Source organism: Mesoplodon mirus (genome assembly GCF_964341445.2).
Source record: "Mesoplodon mirus genome assembly, chromosome: 8".
Lineage (NCBI taxonomy): Eukaryota > Metazoa > Chordata > Mammalia > Artiodactyla > Ziphiidae > Mesoplodon > Mesoplodon mirus.
Window position 1 is genome coordinate 75619631 of NC_138984.1, and position 22184 is coordinate 75641814.

General features: G+C 43.9%; 1 protein-coding gene across 1 annotated transcript in view; it reads right to left on the reverse strand.

Moving 5' to 3' along the window:
• Window positions 1–21345, reverse strand: part of PLA2R1 (phospholipase A2 receptor 1) — a gene marked incomplete at its 5' end in the record, with an annotated part of 121411 nt that extends 100066 nt beyond the window's left edge. Inside the window, 7 exon segments of the mRNA XM_082630323.1 lie at window positions 3309–3482; window positions 6306–6689; window positions 20809–20942; window positions 20944–21116; window positions 21118–21159; window positions 21161–21279; window positions 21282–21345. Of these exon segments, the coding sequence (XP_082486449.1) occupies window positions 3309–3482; window positions 6306–6689; window positions 20809–20942; window positions 20944–21116; window positions 21118–21159; window positions 21161–21279; window positions 21282–21345 (1090 nt within the window).
• Between the last annotated feature and the right edge of the window lie 839 nt (window positions 21346–22184).

Genomic DNA, 22184 nt, shown 5'->3' on the forward strand with positions numbered 1-22184 from the left:
GGAGTGTGCATTGGAATCACCTAGAAGGCTTGTTAAAACACAGATTGCTGGGGCTGCACTTCTAGAATGTCTGATATAGGTGTCTGGGATGTGGCTGGTAATTTGCATTTATAGCAAGTTCTCAGAGAATGCTGATGCTGCTGGAAACACACTTTGAGAAACACTGAGATACAAGTTGGAGAAGAATGGACGGGAGGCTCCAGAGTCCAGATGGCGAGATTTGCCCTACGTAGGAGGAGGACCACTATTGCACAGGAAGGAGAAAAAGGAGTTGGGTGCAAACCCACGTAGGCTTAAAAGCTTGGAAGCAGGAAGTTGTCAAAACTTCCCTTCTGATGGATCCTGTTCTCTTTGAGAGGTAGGGATTGAGGTAATCTCTTAAGAGTTGGGAAGGAGAATGTAGGGCAGGGTTAGAAGTCAGGGGAGAGTAGAGGGGTTTGTATAACCCTTGCTGGGAGTGAGAGAGCAGCATGACAAGAGACACGAAATAATACTGCTGACAAAGCCGAGGTTGGCAGTCATATATCAATATTGGTACCTATCTGCTCTGTTACATCATTCAAGTTACTTATAAAAATTGTATCAGGTGAATAAGGTTCCAGGGCAATCAGATCATCCCAGAGGTTGGTACCCTAAAAATATCTCAAACTAACTAAGCCTGACTCTCCAGCTGTGTAAGACACACAACCAGGACGTACATAGTATGACACAGAATTGCCTCTAAACAAACCCAGAAAGATTCTTCTATATCATCCTTCTTCCTGAAGATCTATAGTGACAGATGTTTTATCATATCCCTCCCTGCTAGTGTGTTTTTGTATGTGTTTATTAGCACTAAATTCACATTGTGCTCACTTACAATCAACGTTTTTTAAAAAGGGCATTATTCTACATTGAGATACTAAAAAATTTCTGTGTAAGAAAGATGAGATACAGAAGTATGAATCTTTGCTTTAATCTACTCACTCCTCTCTGTTCTGTCCACTTTTTGACCCCATGGAAAGAACTATCTGCTTGCTCAGATTCCAGTCTCTGGCACATCATTTTGAGTTAAGTTGGCCACCAGGAACCAAAAGTAACAAGAAAGGAAGAAAACTGGAACTGTAATTTAGCACTGCACAAATAAACATGCTCTCTGCTGGTTGTGGTAAAAGTTAGGAGAGTTGGAATCTGGCAGGCTGTCAAGTGAAGGACGTTTCTGAACTGTAGGAAGCTGAACAACTAGATAGTCTAGGGACTGAAAAGCCCTGGGCACAACTAAACCCAGGCTTCGACCTGGGAAACCATAACTGGCTAAAGTGACAGAGCATGGTGACTGTGCTCTTCAAAGAATCTCAAGGAGAATAGTGTAGTTTAAAACAGTATTAGGGCCATGTGAAATACATGTTATTCTTATTAGTATTGGTTTATTTACTTTTAATAATGACATCTACTGGAGATGGAAATGGAAAGAGAAGATGATGTAAATAATGTGACACCTGACTCAAGAATCCAAGTATTGTAGAGATTACATGCACATACACCTCCATACAGACATTCAGATTCAGATAGAGAAGGCTGATGGTCTGACAGTTAATAAATGATGAAATACTTTCATGCTGGTTGGTGAACAGCTGCTGTCCTGAGCTCCTCAAGTGCCCCTTGCTGCCTCAGCATCCCCTCATATTACAGCAGATAAGGGGTTAATACCAGCAGTGGGCCTCTGGGACTCCTAACCTCCACATTAAGGTCTCCACTTGGATTGGCCAAGAGCTCATACTAGATTGGTTGCTAAATGTCTTGATATCACCCCTGTATATAGATGTATGTTGCATAGAACTACCTGCATATTATGAATTATCTGATGAAGAATTATCTGCCACAGGATCACCTGGGCCACTTGTCAAAAATGCAAATGCTCACTGCATCTCCGGGACTGGGCAAGGATATATGTTTTAAACTATCCACCAGGTGATTCTAGAACATCATGTCAAATATAGTCTGCATTTCCAGGCATGGAGCAAATCTGTCTGTCCTGTATTCCATCTAGAGGCCAAGTTCTTTGAAGAGAGGGCCCTAAGTCCTAACACTAAGCTTAGTGCTGTTGACAGATAATAAAGAGGTAGGATCATTGATTCAGAAGCACATGCTGAAAGGATAAATTAGGCCTGATGATGATATGATGATGATGATGATGGTAATCCTGGTGAGTACCAGGTAATATGATAAGTGGCTTAGATGCATCATCTAATTGTATCCTCTCAATAACCCGAATAGGTACTGTTATTATCTCCATTTTATAATGAGGAAGCTGAGACTCAGGATCTCATTGTTGGGAAGAAGCAGGACTCCAACCTTGGTCTTTCTGATTTCAAAACCTGCACTCTTTCTTATTCACTAAGCTGTACTGGCTCTTAGATTAGAAAACAATTCAACAGGCAATTTATAAATCAGATTCTTTGGAGTTAATCTCTTCAATTTCTTTTTGTTTCAATTTCTTTGTGGCATTTTGTTAACTATGCGGAGGGAAGGTAGGCATGGAAGATGAAGAGATTGCAAAAGCTATATTCTCTGCCTTGCAGAAACCAAGGAAGGAAATTGCATATAGAAAGTAGAAGGTATATATAAATAACCCCCAATACTTAAGAACCACTGGAAACCTTTAAGCTAAATGAAAATACAATAAAATAATAAAGTACTAACTGACAAAAAAAAATTAGAACATTGCAGCTGTCATTGGACCTTGAAAATTGGGTTAAGAAGAGAAAAAGATTTTGAGGTTATAGCTAGAAATCGAGTAACAAGGAAAGGGAATCAAGACAAGAACTCATTGTTGAGAAATAGCGAGGGCGACTGTGATTTTAAAAAGATCATCAAGGGCCAGCTGATGCCTGGACATGACAATGGGCAAGGCAAGCAGTCAGGACACGGAGAAGTTAAGGCAGCTCATAAAAAAAGAGGGAGTGGATTGGAAGGATAACTGAGCTTTATATGCATTCAGCTTTGTTTTGAAGTATCCTTCCTGGAAGCTGGGATTAATGAGATCACAGAGTATTATAATTTGATTCCGGTTAAAGCATCCTTATGTACTGAACTTAATGAGGAATGGCTAATTAACATCTTTTGAACTTAAGGAAAAAAAGGAATATACATCAGAATTGTCTTTTCAAGGCAAAAACAAACACAAAATCAAAGCCTGGATAAATGGAATCAAAGAGCTTATTCAGATTTTAGTAGATCAATCTCAGTGGTTTCCTTTAGATACAATAACTTTCTAATCATCCTTGATTCCTTCATGACATATGGGGAAGACTAGATTTTATTCTTACTGGGATCTGGGCAGAATCCCCACTTCTCATCTCTTTCATATCGGCTGGTCGTGGCACACCACAGCAAGTTGTCTTCCCGCCCTTCCCGGGTACATTCATGATGCCACTGCCGGTTATACTGGAAGGGAAACATGCACGGTGTCCCGTGGGCGTTCCCTTTGATTGTATACAAATCTAGGAGAAAGAAAAGGACAAAGTCAAATAAGTAGTATGTCAGCTTTATCTTTGGAAACTGTCATAAAGTGAATGCATTTTTTATCGACTGAAAACCTACACTGGGCAAGGCCCTCGCTTTACCACAGTGAACCCTCAGGACTTCAGTGTCTAGTGTATGGAAAAGTGCAAGGCTGACTGCTGTGTTCAGGGGAAATGCTGATAAATTGTTTGTTTGTATGTTTATCTCCTCGTTTATTCACTATGGTGCACTGCTACAGTAGCATACATATTTGTGAATGGATGAGAAGAAAAAATTTATCTATTTATTATTATTATTTTTATTTAACTATAGTTGATTTACAGTATTGTGTTAGTTTCAGGTATACAGCTTCAGATTCTTTTCCATTATTGGTTATTTCAAGATATTGTATGTAGTTGGAGGTTTCACTTTAAAATATCTTCCAGTCCCCAAATACATCAGCCATCAGCATCTGAATCTCGAGATTCATAGGCATTTATTAATTTATTCATTCAGCAGACATCTGTTGAGCATTTAATGTGTCCAGCACTGGGTATATGATGTAATAGTGAACAAATGAGTAAAAGTTGGCTTTCATATGGAGCTTCTGTTCTAGTGGGGAGAAAAAAAGAGAAGGCAAATATACAAGTAAACATGTAATTTCAGGTAGTGATAAGTACCATAAAGAAAAACAAAATACTGTAAGAACAGAATGACTCTGTGTGTGTGTGTGTGTGTGTGTGTGTGTGTGTGTGTGTGTGTGTGTGAGGGGTGGAGGCACTATTTTTGATAAGGTAGTCAGGGAAGGCCTCTCTGAATAAGACCCGGGGGAAGAGGTTTAAGTCTTTGGAAGAGAGTTCTTGGGGCATAAGGAGCAGCAAGAACAGGGGAGCACGAGGGACCTGCGACAAGAACCGTGCGGGGTGGACGGGGAAGCGCAGGGAGGCCCCGTGCGAGGCAGAACCAGGAAGGCACTGGAGCGTCAGCTCACAGAGGGCCGGTTCTGCCACGTCATGGGCTTTAACCTTTACCCTGGAGGCGGTGGGAAGTCATCAGTGGGTTTTGAATATGAAAGTCACATGATCTGACTTTTAAAGACTCACGGGGTGCACAGTGGCAAACAGAATGTACACAGAGAGAGGGCAAAGTGGATGCCCGGCTGGGGGCCCCTGCAGTGGTCCAGGAGAAAGATGGCCCTGCTGAGTGGCTGGCTGGCTGCTCCCTCAGAGTATTTCAATGATCAGTCATCCTTTGTCTTAAGCAGGAAACAACAACTTTTCATGACTCAGCTGGGGCTTTCTGTAGTGAGGGGGATCAGAGCCACCCTCAATTAAATCAGTAGGTCCTGGAGCAGAAGGGCTGGCTGCGGAGATTCCCACCCTCTCCCACAGCTGGTGGGGGGCGGGTGTTGCCTGAGCTCACTCCACACCACCAGCCCTAGAGGTTGAGTCTGTTAGGAGCTACTGGTATACCAGGACACATCCTCTTGTTTCCTTCCTCTGCCTTCTACTCAGTCTTCCTCTGCATGCATTGTGAGTGTGGGCATATGGCTAAAATGTTAACCTGGAACAAAATGCCAGGTTCTTCCTTAGAACTGTAGATTATTCAGAGTGCTGGTGTGCAGCACTTGCTTTATTGTAGTGAGTCCTGAAAATGGCTTGCTCTTGATTCTGTCTCTCTTTACTCATTTCTCGCAGGTACGGGAGAAAGTCTTGCTTTAGATCTTGGTAGCTCCTTGCTCTGTTTCCTAGAATTCTTAGAAATAGAAGCTCTTATTAAGCCATAATTCTACAGAGCACCACGAGGGCAGGGACCACACCTGTCTTGTTGGCCTTTGTAAATCAGATGCCCGGCACAGAAACAGTCAGTGTTCAATGAATGCGTGATGGACGGTGAATGGGTGGATGAATGAATGAAGAGAGCTACAAAACAAAACCTGACAAACAGGTTTGAGGGTTCAGAATTTCAGAACTAAGCTGCTTTCTTTCTCTGTTTAAAAATACCAAATATCACAGAACTTGGAAAATGAAAACACCTCCCCCTACCCGCCACCAAAACCCTGCTTTCCTACTCCCCGGCACACACCAAATAACCCCTGACAATAGTCTGCCTTTAAATGCCTTGTAACATGGGACTTCCCTGGTGGTCCAGTGGTTAAGACTTCGCCTTCCAATGCAGGGGGTGTGGGTTTGATTCCTGGTCAGGGAGCTAAGATCCCACAGGCCTCGGGGCCAAAAAACCAAAACATGAGACAGAAGCAATATTGTAACAAATTCAATAAAGACTTTAAAAATGGTCCACGTCAAAAATCTTTTTAAAAATTAATTAATTAAATAAATGCCTTGTAACATGACCACCACACGGATGCCAGCCAGGCCTTAGGAGGCACAGAGGTCCCCTGCCGACACACTCCATACATGGGACAAAGTTTCTACAATAAAAGAAATATTGACAGGAGAGGCTCTTATTTTCATCCTGAAAGTCTAACTTCAAAAAATCTTTTCCTTCTGTTTTTGTTTTCTTTCTCCCTCGTCCTCCTGTTCTTTCTCCTTTCCGTTGATTCCCAAAGTTATTTAAGTGTTTTCTCCTCTAATACCTTTAAATTCGCAGTTCTGCTTCTTTAGCAGAATTTAGCAAGCCCATTCCAAGATTCCAGTAATCCTTTTACAATAAGCGAGTAAGCAACTAAATTGTATTTAGCAGAAGTGCCTGGAGGTTCTAGGTGCTGTGCACCTCTTTCATATATTTTACAAATCTTTACTTATGGGCAAACTTGGTAAACATATCATTTCATGCGTACTTTGGTTGAAATTCTTTTTTACCTTTGTGCAGATATTCACAAATGCCTCCACCGCCTGACATATAGGAAACCCACTTATGAAGATATTTCCAGGAGGCCACAAGCGTGTTGTCGTGCTTCACCTGGACCATGTACTGGAGCGGGCCGGTGATCATCTTCTTGTTACAGCGCCACTTCAAGGAAATGTGGGTGGAATCACACTCGTATATGCTCAGTGGCTGCTCTGGATTAGACACATTCAGGCCCAGGCAGCCGCTGCCTCCGATGTTAAAGAGGCGGTGGTTTGAAGCCCACTTCCACAGCATGTATTTGTTGGGTGGTTTGCAACTCTCCAGGGTCAGTGTAGATTTGCCAGCTTGAATGCATTTCTCGAGGTTCTCACTTTGGATAATGAAGATCCCTTTATCTGAAACAGCAAAATAGAAGATTTGGTATAGAATCTTCATATATAATTAACCAGTGTCGGGAGGATCCCAATGTGCATGTCTGAGCTGTGATATGTCACATTGACAGCTGTTGCAAACAGATCTGAAGTTGATGTGGGGGGTCCACCACAGGGGCTTGATTTGCACAAAACAAAGGAGTTTCTTGGGAATCATACATGGACTTATTAGAGCTAATGGAAAACCTCTGGTCTAAGACTGCATTGGCCCTCCAGTAAAAAGGGATGCTTGTGAATCCACTCCAGAATGGTACTGATAGAAAAGGAGCTCACCACAACTGAAGAGAGAGGGGGGATTGGTGATAATACCCAGAGCTGCAAGGGAGAGACATTGGGTGCCCAGAGGCATGGTGACACTTTGGTTTTCTTCAGACAAGTGCCTGAATGTTAGGAATATGGCAGCTGAATCAAGAGCCACTGAAATGAAAATTTCAACCATCAAATTTCAGTAGAAAACCTAAAGGCTAGAAGTCAAGGGCTGCTTTGTGTCTTGATATAAGATGCAATGCTGGTGAGAAAAAAATGCTTCTCCACATGTGTTTTCTGTGCTGGGTCCATCAGGTGTAGAAGGATGGGGACATATGCTATGGGAATGGCCTCTTCCTGGGAGCATCCTTATTGGGCTACAGCAGACAGATGTCCAGGACACTAGGTGAGGCCCCTCACCTAGGTACATGAGAGGTTGCAAGAGCACTGTGACAGGATTGAAACCACACAGGCCACGTGGGAATGTGGAGGAAGTAGGCATTTTGTGATATGCCCCTGAGCCTCTAATCTTAGGGAGCCAGAAGAAGAAATTTGGGTGAGTTTCCTGTGGAAAAGCTGGCAGGGCCCAGCCAGGGCTTAGTGGTATCTACCTTCCCACTACCTGACTTTACCTCAAGTCGCTGGCCTGGAAGTCATCTATTACACAACCGTTATGAACATGTCCTCCCACAGGTTTTTTGAAGGTGGAAATCATGTCTGATTTCTTTTGTCCAAGTTCAGAGTGTCCTGAGCACATCGTGGAAGTTCAGTAAATGTTTGATGTTGATTAAACACGCTGGCAGCTGCTGCTTACTTAGGCTCATGGTTGCTGGGTTACTCAGCTCAGACTGTCTGGTCAAGTCCAAGAGCTCTTTTGTTCTCCTATTCACTAGGCTCTGCTCTCACATCTTACTTCCTGTCCATTCTTCAAAAATCTAAAGGGACATTAGCAGGTTCCCTTAAAACGGCTGTGATTTAGGGCCAGGCATGTGTGGTGGCAGGTGCATGGTGGAAACAGGCAGAGCCTTCTAGAGATTGGGAACACTGCAGAATGAGCGTCCTCATGCACTGGAATGTTTCATTTTGGTTAAAGTTCTTTTTGTTTTTCTAAAGTTGCTCAGGCCAAGAAGAACTGATTTACAATAACCGAAATCACTTAAGACACTGTTGAGAAAAGATTGTCAATGTATTAATGGAAGCTATACTTCATGTAATAATTGATAACCTTATTTATAACCATATATTTGAGGAGCTGAAATAGTTGTCAGAAAATTGCTTCAATCACCATACATCAGAACAAAAGAGAAAGGAGTGGGGGCAGGGGGCAGAGAATGAACTGTTTTAGGGAGATTTCATTTAGATCAGGAAATTTGTTTTCCTAATGAAGCCCATGTCTGTGTGGTTATTAGTATAGTCATTCAAGATCAAATCTACCTCTCTCCAATGCAGTGTGGACTCTGATAATTATTAACCTTCTCTCCAGCTCTCCTATTCACCTTTTCATGCCTGGGTAGAATGTTAACCTTAATTTCTCTTGTAATCTACTAATAACTTTCTAGCTAGCCCAGAGTCCCATTAATTTTTCACTAAAGGATAATTAGTTTACTATAATTGTTCTGTAGTTTAGCTTCTACCTAATATACATGTTCAAATATATCCAGCTCTGCAACTCACTGGCTGTACCATAGCCCTCTGGGCCTCAGTTCATACACCTAAGATAGGTGGGTAGACTACCTGGCTGGTGGTTGAGAGCTCTGGAATCAGGCAGATCCACCACAGACCAGACTTGTAACTTTGGGCAAATTTCTTGATCTCTGTGAGCCTTGCCTTTCCTCTTTGAACTAGGAATATGTATGATACTCACCTCATAGGGCTGTTAAGGGTATTCCATTAAATAACCCTTGCAAAGCACAACACGCACTACCATGGCATGGGAAGACCTCAGTAAATGTGAGTTGTTGTCATTATTGTCATTACCATCTTTCTGGCTTCCTGATTCTTAGTCTGCAGATCCATCCATAGGTCTGGTTGAACACCTGTAGAGTAGTAATTTGCGCATACCCCCAAAGACTTGTAGCATTAGCACAAAAGCTCATTTTTACTTTAGATTCTGCAGCACATAGTAGGTGTAGACTTTTTAGTTTTAAGCAGTCCAGAAATACCATGCTATCACCTTTCATGGAGGAAAAATATTCCTCAGATAACCAGGTGACAAAATCTTTGTCTCATTTGTTCAAATACATGTGTGATTATGAATTGAGTCTTCATCTATTCATCTTCCACACTGTCAACCTGTAAAGTCTATACTGCAGCTCTCTTACAAGAAAGACAGAAATGCTTGATGTTGACCAGCAGTGTATGGATGGGTAAATGAGTGGTCTGTAAGTAAATGGACATGGAAATTATAAATCACTAAAATTTGAGGTGAATAAATAATGTTTTAAAATGTCCAATTATTAAGTGTTAAGAGAAAAGGAGTGGTAGAATCAGAGCTTTTGTAGTTCTACCACTGGTCATAAAAACACCTTTCCAAAGCAGAAGATATTAGACAAACTTAATTCCCTGCTGCTCAATTTTAGGGTGCTATCATATTTCTAAGCCCAGCTGCCTGTAGGATGTGGCTTTGGAAAAGTTCCTCAGAATGTCTCATAAACAAGTAGCTGTAGCTTACCAATAACAATAAACATGCCATCACCAAAAGAATAATATGTCACATTAAGCTAAAAAAAGGCCCAATCCCATTTTCCCATTAAGCTATAATAGAATCTGCACCTAGCACATTAATCTCCATAAATTCACTGAAGAGAAAACAACTGTTTTCAAATAGACTATGAGGAAACCCAATATAGGTATCAATATTCGGATTATCATTATATGTGTATATGAGTCATCTCTAACAAAAACATAATATGAAAATAAGCCACCAATCCTTAGTGTCTGTAGACAGATTTCAAAAAGGATGAAGATCAAATGTGGAGGAATCAAGATTGATTATATATGTCAAGGACATCAGTTCTGCTTGAACACTGATTAAGTGATTAATGAAGTACTGCCAGAATTACTAAATCTCTTTGCAGTAAAATGCTATTATACTTCCCTTCATAATTGTAAGTTTAGGAGGAGAAAAAGGATTGATTTACTAGAAGTAACTTATAAACTAATTTTCATCTTTAAAAAATAAAAGAAAATCCATAGAAGATAGGGGCTCTACTTTCTACTTCTGAGTTCCTTTCGAGACAAGATCATTTTAGATCCACACTTTGGCCTCACAAGATGACATGTATTTCTAAGGAATGCAAGGAGAATTTCTTTATTCATTTATTTATTTATTCATTCATCGAACAAGCATTCACTGGTTACTGACTATGTGGAAGGCACTGTGTAGGGTACCAGAGATAGAGGAATCATTTATCTAAATATCTGTTCTTTAAAACTATATCTATTCGTTCTGGAATCATGGGAAGTCTCCTAGTTAACGAAAAGAAGGGAGTTCCATCAGTTCCAAAGAAAACATTGTAACTGCACTTAAAATAAGCCCTTAAAAACAAGTGATGAAAGATAAGAAAAAGAAAATAGACCAGAATTTAAAACACTTCACTGGATCTTCAAGTGATGTCATGTGTGAGGTGGACATGGCGCCTCAGTGTCATCAGACCTTTCTAGGTGGAGAGTGTGTGTGTGTGCGTGTGTGTGTGTGTGCACGTACTGGCCCATCTTCCGGGGAGGAGACAGCAGAAGAGCACTGGAAGGAACATGGACATAGCACAGGAGACTACCTACCCATATACCCAGAACCATGAACTTCAGCGCTGGATGGGACTGTAAAGCTCATTTAACTGAATCATTCTTATACATTTTTTTTCCAAATCCATTTTTTTCTTAGAAGTTTTATATCGATATACTTAGTGAAAACCATATAGGTCTAACTCTATTTACATCCATTCATTTATAACCTAGAAAGCAGAAAATGAGCTGCTGTAGATTGTTGCCAAATAATTTGAAGTGGGAGACTTGAAATTTCAAACAAACATTAATTGAGCACCTAATATGGTGGTGTGTTAGGAGCCCTGCAGACAGAAGGATATATGTGCCATAGTGTTTGCCCTCAAGGAACTGATGTTCTCCCTGGGAGTACATCATGAAGTGTACAGGAAGAACTATAACTTAATGCCAAAATACATATTGACGTAAGAGGTATAAGCACAATAAGGTGGAAGGCAGGAGTTAGAAGGGGTCACTTTGGCCTAGAAGATCAGAGAAATCAACCAATCAATCACTCTCTCACAAGAACACACACACACACACACACACACTTTCATTCAACAAACATTTGATAGGGACCTAATATTTGTTGTCCATGGAGGTACATGGGTGAACTAGACCAGCATGGGTGCCTGTCCTCATTACAGAGGGAAAGTTAAGGTAGTGCAGGAGGTATAGACAGAGAGGTGAAGGGCTGGGCCAGGGGGCACTGTGGACAGAGCAAAAGTCATCAAAGCTCAGAGGTGATGAAACTAATTAGCTCTAGGGTGACAGGAGCCTCACTATCTAAAAGTGTTTGGTGGTTGTAGAATATAAAGTTGGAAAGAGGTGGTTTGGGGCCATTTTATGAAGAGCTTAAATTTTACTGAAAACTTTGTATATTATTCAGATAAGGGGAATTTTTGGAACAAGAGAAGGCATGACTGAGGCTGTGGTGTGGAAGATGAATCAGGGTGGTAAATCATTCGATAAAAACATTTATTGAGCATTTTTGTGTTCCCAGCATGGTTTTAGGAGAGTAGAGGTATGAGACAAATGTCCAAGTTCCTGCCCTGGAGGAGTTCTCACTTAGCTGGGATGAGACAGCCCACGTGCAGAATGGAGAACAGTCTGAAGGCTATTGCTTTGATCCGGCAAGAGAGACAGAGGTGTCAGTTCAACTGGTGGCGATGAGAAAGGAAGGGAATGGTTAGACTCTAGTCACTAGAGAGAGAATTCAAGGAGGGAAGAAATGACAGGATTTGGTGATCGATAGAATGGGAGGATTCTGGAAAAGGTAGTTGCGATGACTTGCTTTCTGGCTTCAGGAATCTGATACTCTGTCAGATGCCGGCCAATCCCTATAATACCATGAGGTTGGAGTCTAAAGCCTGGGGCTAAGATTAGAGTTGGAAGGGTGCCAAGTGGGGGTCACTGCAGGAAGTTCCTCTTGAGGCCCTTCCACTTCATGCTCAGCACCCCTTCTGATCACTTCCACCCGCCTTTTAGTGTCCCCTTATACTTTAAACAGCTCCTCTTAGAACTGGCTGAGGTATGAAGTGTTATGTAAATAAGATACGATTTGAAATGTTAAGCCTTGATGAGATGTATATTCTTTTGATTAAAAAAAACAACAACACTTGAAACAAACAATGAAACAATTCCTAAAGAAATCCTCTTTTTATGGTGGATTTTAGGCAAGCAAAGGGTTTTCTGGTGTTTAATAAATAACACCATGATGGTGGCACCTAATCCAATCGACATATAAACCGGCCTCTGGGCCCTTCCATGTTATGGGAACTGGAAGGAAAAGCTCAAATGCACGGTTCACGTCAAGTGCAATGTTTAAGACAAGCTTCCTAAAGGAAGCCCACAGCTTGCCAACTGCACCCCAATTTCAATCTCCTACTCCATTCCCCTGGGTTTAAACCTCTTCTCCATCTACCCACACAGCTGGTGCTGGGCTCGTGCATTTCCTTCCCCAGATCATGTCTTGAATCTGTCCAGTTCCTTGCTCTTCTGACAGTATCTCAGTTTCGGCATGGAAAGGGTCCAGGAAGTATGGGGAGGGCATCTCTGCCCTGAAACCAATCTAAAGTTGAGCAGCTTCTCTCTTGAGATGTATCGACCTTTTCCAGCTACACAAATTCAGGTTTGTCCTGTCCAGTGACTCAGATTCAGATTGGATTGTTTTCCTGACTTAGATTACTCTGTAGCAGGAAGGGATGCTGTGTGGGGCTGAATCAAGTCCCGTTCATGGCTGAACGATGCAGAGAAGCTGGATTCTTAATATGACTTTCCAAACCAATAAGCAAGGAATCTCTGACGTTTGCAGCATGCAGCATGTGCACTGTACCTGAAAGGACAGAGCAAAGGGAAAAGTGTGCTCTCCCCTCCTTGGCCATCTCTGCATGAATACGTGCATTTTTATCCCAGATCATCTGAGATTTGGTGTTTATCTCTTGGCAATCTGACAGCACTTAACCAAGCCCATGGCTTGCTATCAATTGATTTCTATAATCAACTAAAAAGTTAAGTATGTTTTAAAATACCCCCTTGTCCTGTCTCAGAACTTCTTCTCTTTCCCTGCCCTAGCATTGTCCTTGACTTTGAGCCTTCTTTATTCTCCTGCAGCTTCTGAACCTGGATAATCACCACCTCCACAGGCCCGTGGGACCCCTCTTGCTAAATCTTTTTACATGTTCTCTTCCCTTTTCTTTCTAATCTCCCCAAATCATCACTCCAAGTTCCACGAGGCATACAATACTCTTTCTCACACGCAGGAAAAATGAAACCTGGCTTAATCTGCTCCACCGGGCTCCAGTTTTGTCAGGATTCAAATTGCCTGTCACCAAGCCCTGTGTGAAGTAGATTAAACCTTCCAGACTGTTCTTGCCACTCTGCCACTCTCATTCCCTTCCCGCCTCCCCCTTCGTCCATCACATTTAGCAGTACATCTTCTGACCTCTGCAGAAAATCTTCTCTCTTTCAAAGTTCTTCGCTGTGTCTCTGTATCTTACCTGTGAATTTTTAAACTGAGTTGAAAACATTTTTCTTCCTTTTAGCTTTTAGTCTATTCCTCCATCATTTTTGTCTTTATTTAACTGGAAAGTATCTAACAGACATTCAGACATTGCTGGTGTTAAACTCATTATTCACGGCGGCTCTGTTAACATTTTATAGACTGTGCTGAAAATATACCATCTCAGTCACCAGGGAGTCTTGCTACAGAAGACCATGTTATGGCAAGAAACAATCAGACAGAACATTGTTAAACTTCCCTCAACATGCCTTCATGTGGAAGCCCTGGGGGATATGATTCAAAGACTGGGTCACCAAAACAAACAAAAGCAGAAAAGAACTCAGCCAACAACCAAACAACCCTGGAAATGATGTGACGTTATTGAAAGCAAAAGTGTTTACACTGAGCTATCCATCTTATCTGCTTTGAGAATATATTCACTTAAGAAAAATATGTATTTACTTAAGTGGGAGACAGAAGTGAAAACACAACCAAGAGACTTCCCTGGTGGTCCAGTGGTTAAGACTCTGCACTCCCAATGCAGGGCGCCCAGGTTCTATCCCTGGTCAGGGAACTAGATCCCGTATGCCGCAACTAAGAGCCTGCATGCCACAAATGAAACTCCTGCACATGGCAATGAAGATCCAGCATGCCGCAACTAAGACCCGGTGCAGCCAAATAAATAAATAAATATTTTTAAAAAAGAAAGAAAGAAAAAGAAAACACAACCAAATCCAACTCTTAATGGTAGATATATTGTTAGTCCTTGTACTTGTTTGCTAAGGCTGCCATCACAAAGTACCACAAACTGAGTGGCTTAAACAGAAATTTGTTAACTCACAGATCTGGAGGTTACAAGTCAAAAATCAAGGTGTCGGCTGGGTTGGCTCCTTGGAGGCCTGTGAGGGAAGGATCTGTTCCAGGCCTCTTTCCTTGGCTTGTAGATGGCTGTCTTCTCCTTGTGTCTCTTCATATCATCTACTCTCTATGCATATTTCTGTGTCCAAATTTTCCCTTCTTAGGTGGACATCAGTCATATTAAATTAGGGCCCACCCTAATCACCTCATTGTAATTTGATTACATCTGAAAAGACCCTATCTCCAAATGAGGCCTATTCTGAGGTATTTGGGGGGTTATGAATTCAACATCTTAATTTTGAGGGGGACATAATTCAACTCATACAGTCTCATGCTTCTTACTTAGCTATGTAATTCACAGAGTCCAGAGTAAAATGAAAATGTAGGGCCCTGGAGGGGACAGGGAAGTCCAGTCAATCTTCACTTCCCGTGGGCCTGTGAGGGGTTGCAACCTCCGTGGTAGAAAGCTCTGGGAACACACTTAGTACCTGGACTGGGGACAGGTGATAGGTCTCCACTCAGTCCCCACGGAACATGCAATGGTGCTGCCAACCCGGTGGGGACAGCAGCCTTGTCTTGCCCCCAGATACCACTGGCCGTCTACTCCCAGGCCCTGGGCCTCCAGTTTCCCAGCCCCAAGGCAACCTGGTTGCCATGGTGGGCGGAGCACAGGAGTATGGAGAGAGAGGCTGAAAACCCACCCAAGGAAAATGGGGAGGTGACGTGAGGAAGGACTGAGATTTACTGGAGGCTTTAATTTCTTGGTCTGTGCTCCATTGTCCCACAGGATTTCACACCCAAAGCACAAATTCAGAAATAAAAATTACTAAGAAATCCAAGACCCCAAACCACAGAGCATTCAACCCCAAGGGCAAGGCCCTGCTGAGCATGGAGCCCTACGAGACAGTTCTGGTCACACGCCCATAAAGACTGCCCTGTTAACTGGCCAAGGCTAACACTGTGGAAAAAAGACCTTGGCAAAGCACAGAGCACTTCTTTTAGGGCAGAACTGCTTGAGGTTGAGAGTATCTGCCTTAGTTTCTCCATCTGCACAATCGGCTTAATTAATTATAGTGCTGTCCTCATAGGATCCTGATAAGGACTACCTCAGTCACTACGACCCCTTTATAAATGTTAGTAAGAGAAAAACAGATCTTAACTTTGGACATGGGTAGTGAAAAATAGCAGCTTATAACAATGCTTATAGTTAAATAATTACTTTGAATTTCCTGTTTATATTTTCATAACCGAAAAAGAAAGTTCTCAAGAGCGTGATGCAAAAAGCCAGAAATAATGAAATTTTTTCATTAGCATATTTTTTTGGAACTGTAGTAGTCTGGAAAGTATAGTCAATTAGAAAGTCATGTGGCCCCGCATGAAAGCAGAAAACTCTTATCTATTTTGTTTAGCTCTGTATCACAGAACCCAGTTTATAGGAATTCTCATAAAATTCCTCCATTTTTCTTGAATGACTTTATAAAATATTCTACCCTAAGTGACTTACTGTAGTGTGTATAAGGTGTTCTTGTGTTTGTTTCTTTTATGAACTGTAATATTTCTTTTCACTCTGATCAATTAAAAAATATAATTTATGTTCCTAGCTTTGTTTTGGAACATCTCCTAAAAGGCTTTCAAGGATAATTTCTAAAAGAAGATGGAGACAAAGGTCTATAAATGTCTCAAATACATTACTTTGATAGATCATATGAAGATTCATCACATAGGGATGAGTTCAGAAGAGGCAGAACAAAGAATTGTTTCTTCAGAAACCCTGATATAAATAAGCAAATTCTTAGCTCAAGGAAGGGAAGCTGAGGGGACAACGAAACTCCGTGTGGCTCAACCTTTCTGGTAATTGGCGTGGAACCCACATGGTGTAGTATCAGTTACTGTGACAACCAATAATAGGAAAAGAGGTTAGGAGCTAATGAGAAAGAGTAAAAAGGGCCAGAAAAATTGGAAGTCTCTGCTGACTCTCAAAGGCTCATGAGGAAAGAAGCCAGTCAGAGAAAATGGGATGAGAAAAGTATAAAGTGGAAGAGTTTCTGAAAGATGATGAACGGAGATGGAAGAAACAGAGTCTGAGGGTTGGAGTGATTGACGGCCAGGCAGGGCAGCTAAACCAGGAGCTGATCATGCTTTTACTTAAATTCCAAATCCCCAGATTAGGAGAATGGCTCATTGCCCAGGGATATAAAAATTGCCTAGAAAAAAATCAATGGCTTTGCACATTTCGGCTTTGTGAAAATATTTACTCCTACATGTGGAAGCACAGGTTTAGAAAAGGAGGAGTTGAAGAGAGCAAGAGGCTGGCCTCCTGTTCCTCCTGTCACAGAATCAAGTCACATGCTCCCAGCAAACAGCGGGATAAGAATGAGCTATTTGATCAGGTCGCAAGGCTCTACAGGGGTCCTCTGCATTAGTACTTGTGGATCCGGTTCACATCCCTACTCTACAAGTTCCTGTAGGTGCAAGTTACTCAACCTGTCTTCACCTGTGAAGGAAGGGTATGCACAATAGCACCCAGCTGGCTGCGGTGAGGGGCATTTTGACCTTTGTATTAGAAATGGGAGCTAAGGGGAAAATCTCAGGGTCACGACTCCTTCCCACAGCTGCCTCCAGGGGGTGGCTCTCACCACCCTCTTTCAGAAACCTCTCCTTTGTGGCACCCTCTCTTCATTGCTCCATACCGAGTGCACCGCCATGAACCTCTTCCTTACATTCACTGTGTGACTCCAGCACACACTCCATTGGCCTCCCCACCCCAAGGCCTTTAACTCCCAACACTCTGGCCCAGTGTTTTCTTCAGTGCAGGCTGTGGCCCATTCATGCATCATGAAATCAAGATAGAGTGGAACATTACAAAGCAAAATAGAGTAGAACAGAGTAGAAAAGTAGCAGCACATCATATCAGGTAAGGGTGTTTTTTTTTTTTTGCAGTACGCAGGCCTCTCACTGTTGTGTCCTCTCCCGTTGCAGAGCACAGGCTCCAGACGCGCAGGCTCAGCGGCCATGGCTCACGGGCCCAGCCGCTCCGCGGCATGTGGGATCCTCCCAGACCGGGGCACGAACCTGCGTCCCCTGCATCGGCAGGCGGACTCCCAACCACTGCGCCACCAGCAAAGCCCAGGTAAGGGTGTTTTTTAATGAAACTTTTGTTTCAGACGTATATGTCTGTACTGCTCTGGACGTGCGGTTCCTTGACCCCCTCTGCTCCGAGGACCTTCTTTCACTTGTTCTCGCTTTAGTGACCACTTCTGCAGCAATACCTTGGACCTGGTCACTACTGAGAATGGACCCACCTCCAAAATTCATTATTTCCATTGTATAATCCCTACCCTTCCTGTTCTGCCATCTCTCTCATCTCCTTACTTTCACCCTCACTTCTCTTGGTCATTGGCCATTCAAAAGAGCCTACCTTGACCGTCTCTGAGGACTGACACAGCAGTGGGCTCCCTCCACTCCTGCTGCTGGGAAGCTGAGTGCTGTAGGGGAAGCTCTCTTACTATGTTGATTGGGGCCATTTCACATTTATAATTTTCAGCCCTCAGTGTCGCTTCAAAATTCTTTTACTTGCCCCCAGTTCATTTCCTTTAACAACCTCCACAGAGACTATGCCCACTTTTCCCCAGGATGCCCTGTCCCCTTCTTTGATCTCCCCTCTACCCTCCCAGTATCTGGGGTACTTGAATGAAATTATCAAGTTTTAGCACTTGCTAGAATGAAGGGCTCAGATTTCAGAACCACAATGAGGTCCCTTGCTATAGCAACTAGAGATAGGAGAGAGGCTGCAGACATGCCAAGTACAGTGCTGTGCACAGGGAAGTAATTGTTACAGGACTGTCAACACGTCAAAATGGTCTGGACTGGCCAGAGGAAGAGGGCACCATGGTGATACTGAAACAAAAGGACAATACTTGGGTAAGTACTAGTATTAGTTCCATTTTTATATATGAGGAAACTGAGGCACAGAGAGCTTAAGAAACTTGCCCAGGGTCACACAGCTGGTAAATGGTAGAGCCAGGGTTTGAACCCAGACAATCTGGTTCCAGGACCCATGAACTTAACTACTATATGACACTGCATCTACTGATTTTTTAATACAAATTTATTGGTAAATGACTGAAAAGTCAGCACAATACTATCCATCATCTGCCTCTCAAGGCTGGGATGCTTATAATAAATAAGAGATCAATCAGTAACACATATCAAAGAAATTTTCAGATGATAAACACTATATGTATAATCTGCCTTGTATTACTACCTATTCCTTATTAGTGGTGCATATTTTCTCCTGGTTGCTCTGGGGATGCCAATCATGGCTAAGAGTAAGTCAGTGTAGTCCAGTGAACACAGTGGCAAACGTAGGCACCCAAACACAGCTAAAAAACACTGCTGTATTTCAGCTTCTACATCTGAAAAATGGATGGCTGGACTAGACAATGTCTCAGGTCCCTTCTAACGCTCAGATTTTGTTTTTCCATCTTTGGACAAACAGGAAAAACCTGATTTTAAACCCATCTAGATTATACTTGAAATTCCACTGATGTGAGTGCTTGGAGTCAAGGAGGGGAGCCTGTGTGAGGACTGGAGCAGTCAATGTCACACAGTCTCTGTGCTCTTCAGAAATTAGGAGCAGCATTTTCACATCTGAAGAATCTCTATGACAACTATGTCAAATGCCTTCAGATTTGCAAACTGTCACCTGGAGTGGACAGGAGGTAGTGGATGATTCTAACTTCATAGTGTCCTTGACTATCAAAAAGAAGGCATTGATTAGAAACTATCTCAGCTGGGATTTGGATCTGCTACATATAGAAGGGATTAGCCCATCAGTGCTAATCCTGGCTCAGAGGATCACCAGCGCATTCTCTCTGTGCGGCTAGGTTCCAGCTTCTGTCCTCCCGGCTGCTGCCCTGTTCTAGATGGACAGTTAGTGCTCAGGCAAGACCCACATTTTAAAATATAAAGAAATAAGCGTGGCACAGCGACTGTTAGAGGAGATGGATCACCCCATGGGCTCACAGGCGCGTCTGCAGGAGCATTTTTATTGAACTGATGAAGGAGGTAAGAGGCCTCTGAACTTCGGCCACTTTAGAATAAGAATTGCTCAACCTGTCCCTGGTAAAGCCTCCTAGGAATGCTAGAGAATACAGTCCAGAGAAGATTACCTCCAAAATGTATACATAATATGTTGAGAGGGGAAAAAAATAAACACAGACATTGGTGACATGTTTTACTCCTGTCCAAGCTTATCCCCAAAGGCTGAGAGTATGGAGGCTGCCTGGAGGCTTCTCCTGGTTTATTTAGCTTCTCCCAACCTCTTTCCTCCCTTCACACATGGCCTTGAACTTTTTGCACGCTGGCTCCTTTGCCTCAGAGGCAGCCCATACAGTTATTTACGAAAGCGGGGATCTCTCTTTCTGTCTCTGTCCATAACCCTTTATAAATCTTATGTACAGTAGGTGCTCAATAAATGTTTGATCAATTGATCCCGGGTACACGTGTATATGGCAGTGGTAACTCCGCAGGAACGCTCCACTCGCTGGCCTGCCGTGTGCCTTGCAAAGGATCACGTTTTGCCCTCAGTGGTCCTATGTCTGTCACAGGCCCCATTTTTCAAAGGGGAGAAACTGAAGAGCAAAGAGGGTAACTTGCTCCAGCTCACAAGTTCATTGGGGCCACAGGGGCTCCTCTTCCCCATCTGGTCTGAGAGGCGTTAACAGAGAAGATTGTTTTCTTTCCCGAAGGGGCACAGCGGAGAAGCCAGGCTTGGGGCCACTCCGCAGGTGGCAGCATACACCCAGAGCGCTTGCTTTGGGAGGGGACAAAATGGGACATCTTTTTGCCATCATTTATCCCAGAGATGGTCCTCCCAAATACACCGCTCTAGGAAAGTTTACGTTCGAAACATCTCCTGCCCTCCTACGCGCAGCTTGTCCCCGACTGCAGCCGAGTCAAACCGCCTGCGAGCCGAGGCCCCGCCCCACGCCGCGCCCCCGACTGAAGCCTGGAGGAAGCGGGGCGGGGGAGGGGGTGCAGGGCCTGTCCCGGTGCAGGACTAGCCCATCCGCAGGGCTTTCTCCGGACGGCAGAGACGCGGGCCACCGTATAATCCCGGCCGCCCTCGCCCGCCCCAGCTTCGCCTCTTCCTCCTCTTGCCCACCCCCACCCCCGACGTGCCCATCTGGTCCCTCTGGGCCGGGGGACACTCACCCTGCCACTCGAGAAGCCGCTCGGGGGTGAGTGCCACCGCTGCGCCCTCGGCGGAGCCCGCCGGCACCGCCAGCAGCAGCGGCAGCAGCGGTGGCAGCAGCGACAGCAGCGGCATCGCTAACCACTGGGCTCGCCGGACACTGAGCCCGGCCCTGCGGTGGGGAAGGCGGGACCGCAGCCTCCTCCGCGCTCCTCCCCTCCCTCAGGCCTCGCCACCCCTGCGTCCCGGAGATCCACTCCGTCACCGTCACCCCTGTCGCCACAGTGTACGGACACTCGGGGTTATGGGCTGGAAGGCGGAAAAGTCTAGGAGGTTTTCCCCGCCCTACCCACTCCGGCTTGGAGCGGGAGGGAGGAAGAGGGGGTGGACCATCTGCCCATCCCAGAAATTCCTGCCTTTGGGGTGGGGAGAGAGGAGGGGTGAGGCTGCCCCGTGCACGCTCCTCCTGCTTGCAGCCTTCTCTCTCCTTCTTGCGGAGGCCAAATAGGAGTTGGGGGTGAGCGAGTTGAGAATCTCTGGGACGGGAAGTCTGACATCTGGGTTTGCAAGCCACCCGGATTATGGTAAACACTGCGGGTTTGGCAGCAGGCAGTTTAGAGTAAACCGAGCTGCTCCGTGGACCCAGGCGCGCTGGGAGCGCTCTGGACCTCCTCTCCCCTGGAATGTGGAGCCCAGAGATCCCTGGGGGTGCGCCGAGGTCTCCACCCTCCTCACTCCAGAGAGCGCTGAAGGTTCTTCCGTTGTTGAGCTCCTTTCCCATTTAAAAACTACCTCCCCCTTCCATCTCCTTGGATCCTCCTAACCCAGCAAAATAGCTGGGTTATCCCGTGTTACAGCTGTTACCGCGTTGTCCCACTTTATACCTAGAAAACCGGTCCAGAAAGGCAAAGTGATTTGCTCTAAGAAGAGGTTACTCCTTAACTTGGCAAAAGTTGCTCCCTAAACTAGGAAACCCTGACTAGAATGTAGTCTTTCTAAGGGTGGTCTTTCAAATCACTGGCGGAACACTAGAAACATTCGATATTTATGAGAACAGGCTAATGTAAGATCTTTCCTAAATAGTCATTAAACAAAACATTGCTTATGACGCTAGTCATTAAAACATAAGAGGAGGGAAGAAAGCAAAAGGGAGCTTTAAAAAAATAAAAGGAAGGTGATGGGGTCTTGGAGAGCCTTGCCTTTCTCAGCTGCCTGTTGGCCAAGACCAAACCAATAGTTTTGAGTGACACTGTCAGCTTTAGACTGAATTGTGTCCCACCAGTTCCCCAATCATATGTGGAAGTCCTAACCCCCCAAATGTAGTTGTATTTCGATATAGGAATTTTAGGAGTTAATCAAGTTTAAATGAGGTCTTAAATGTGGGGTCCTAGATAAG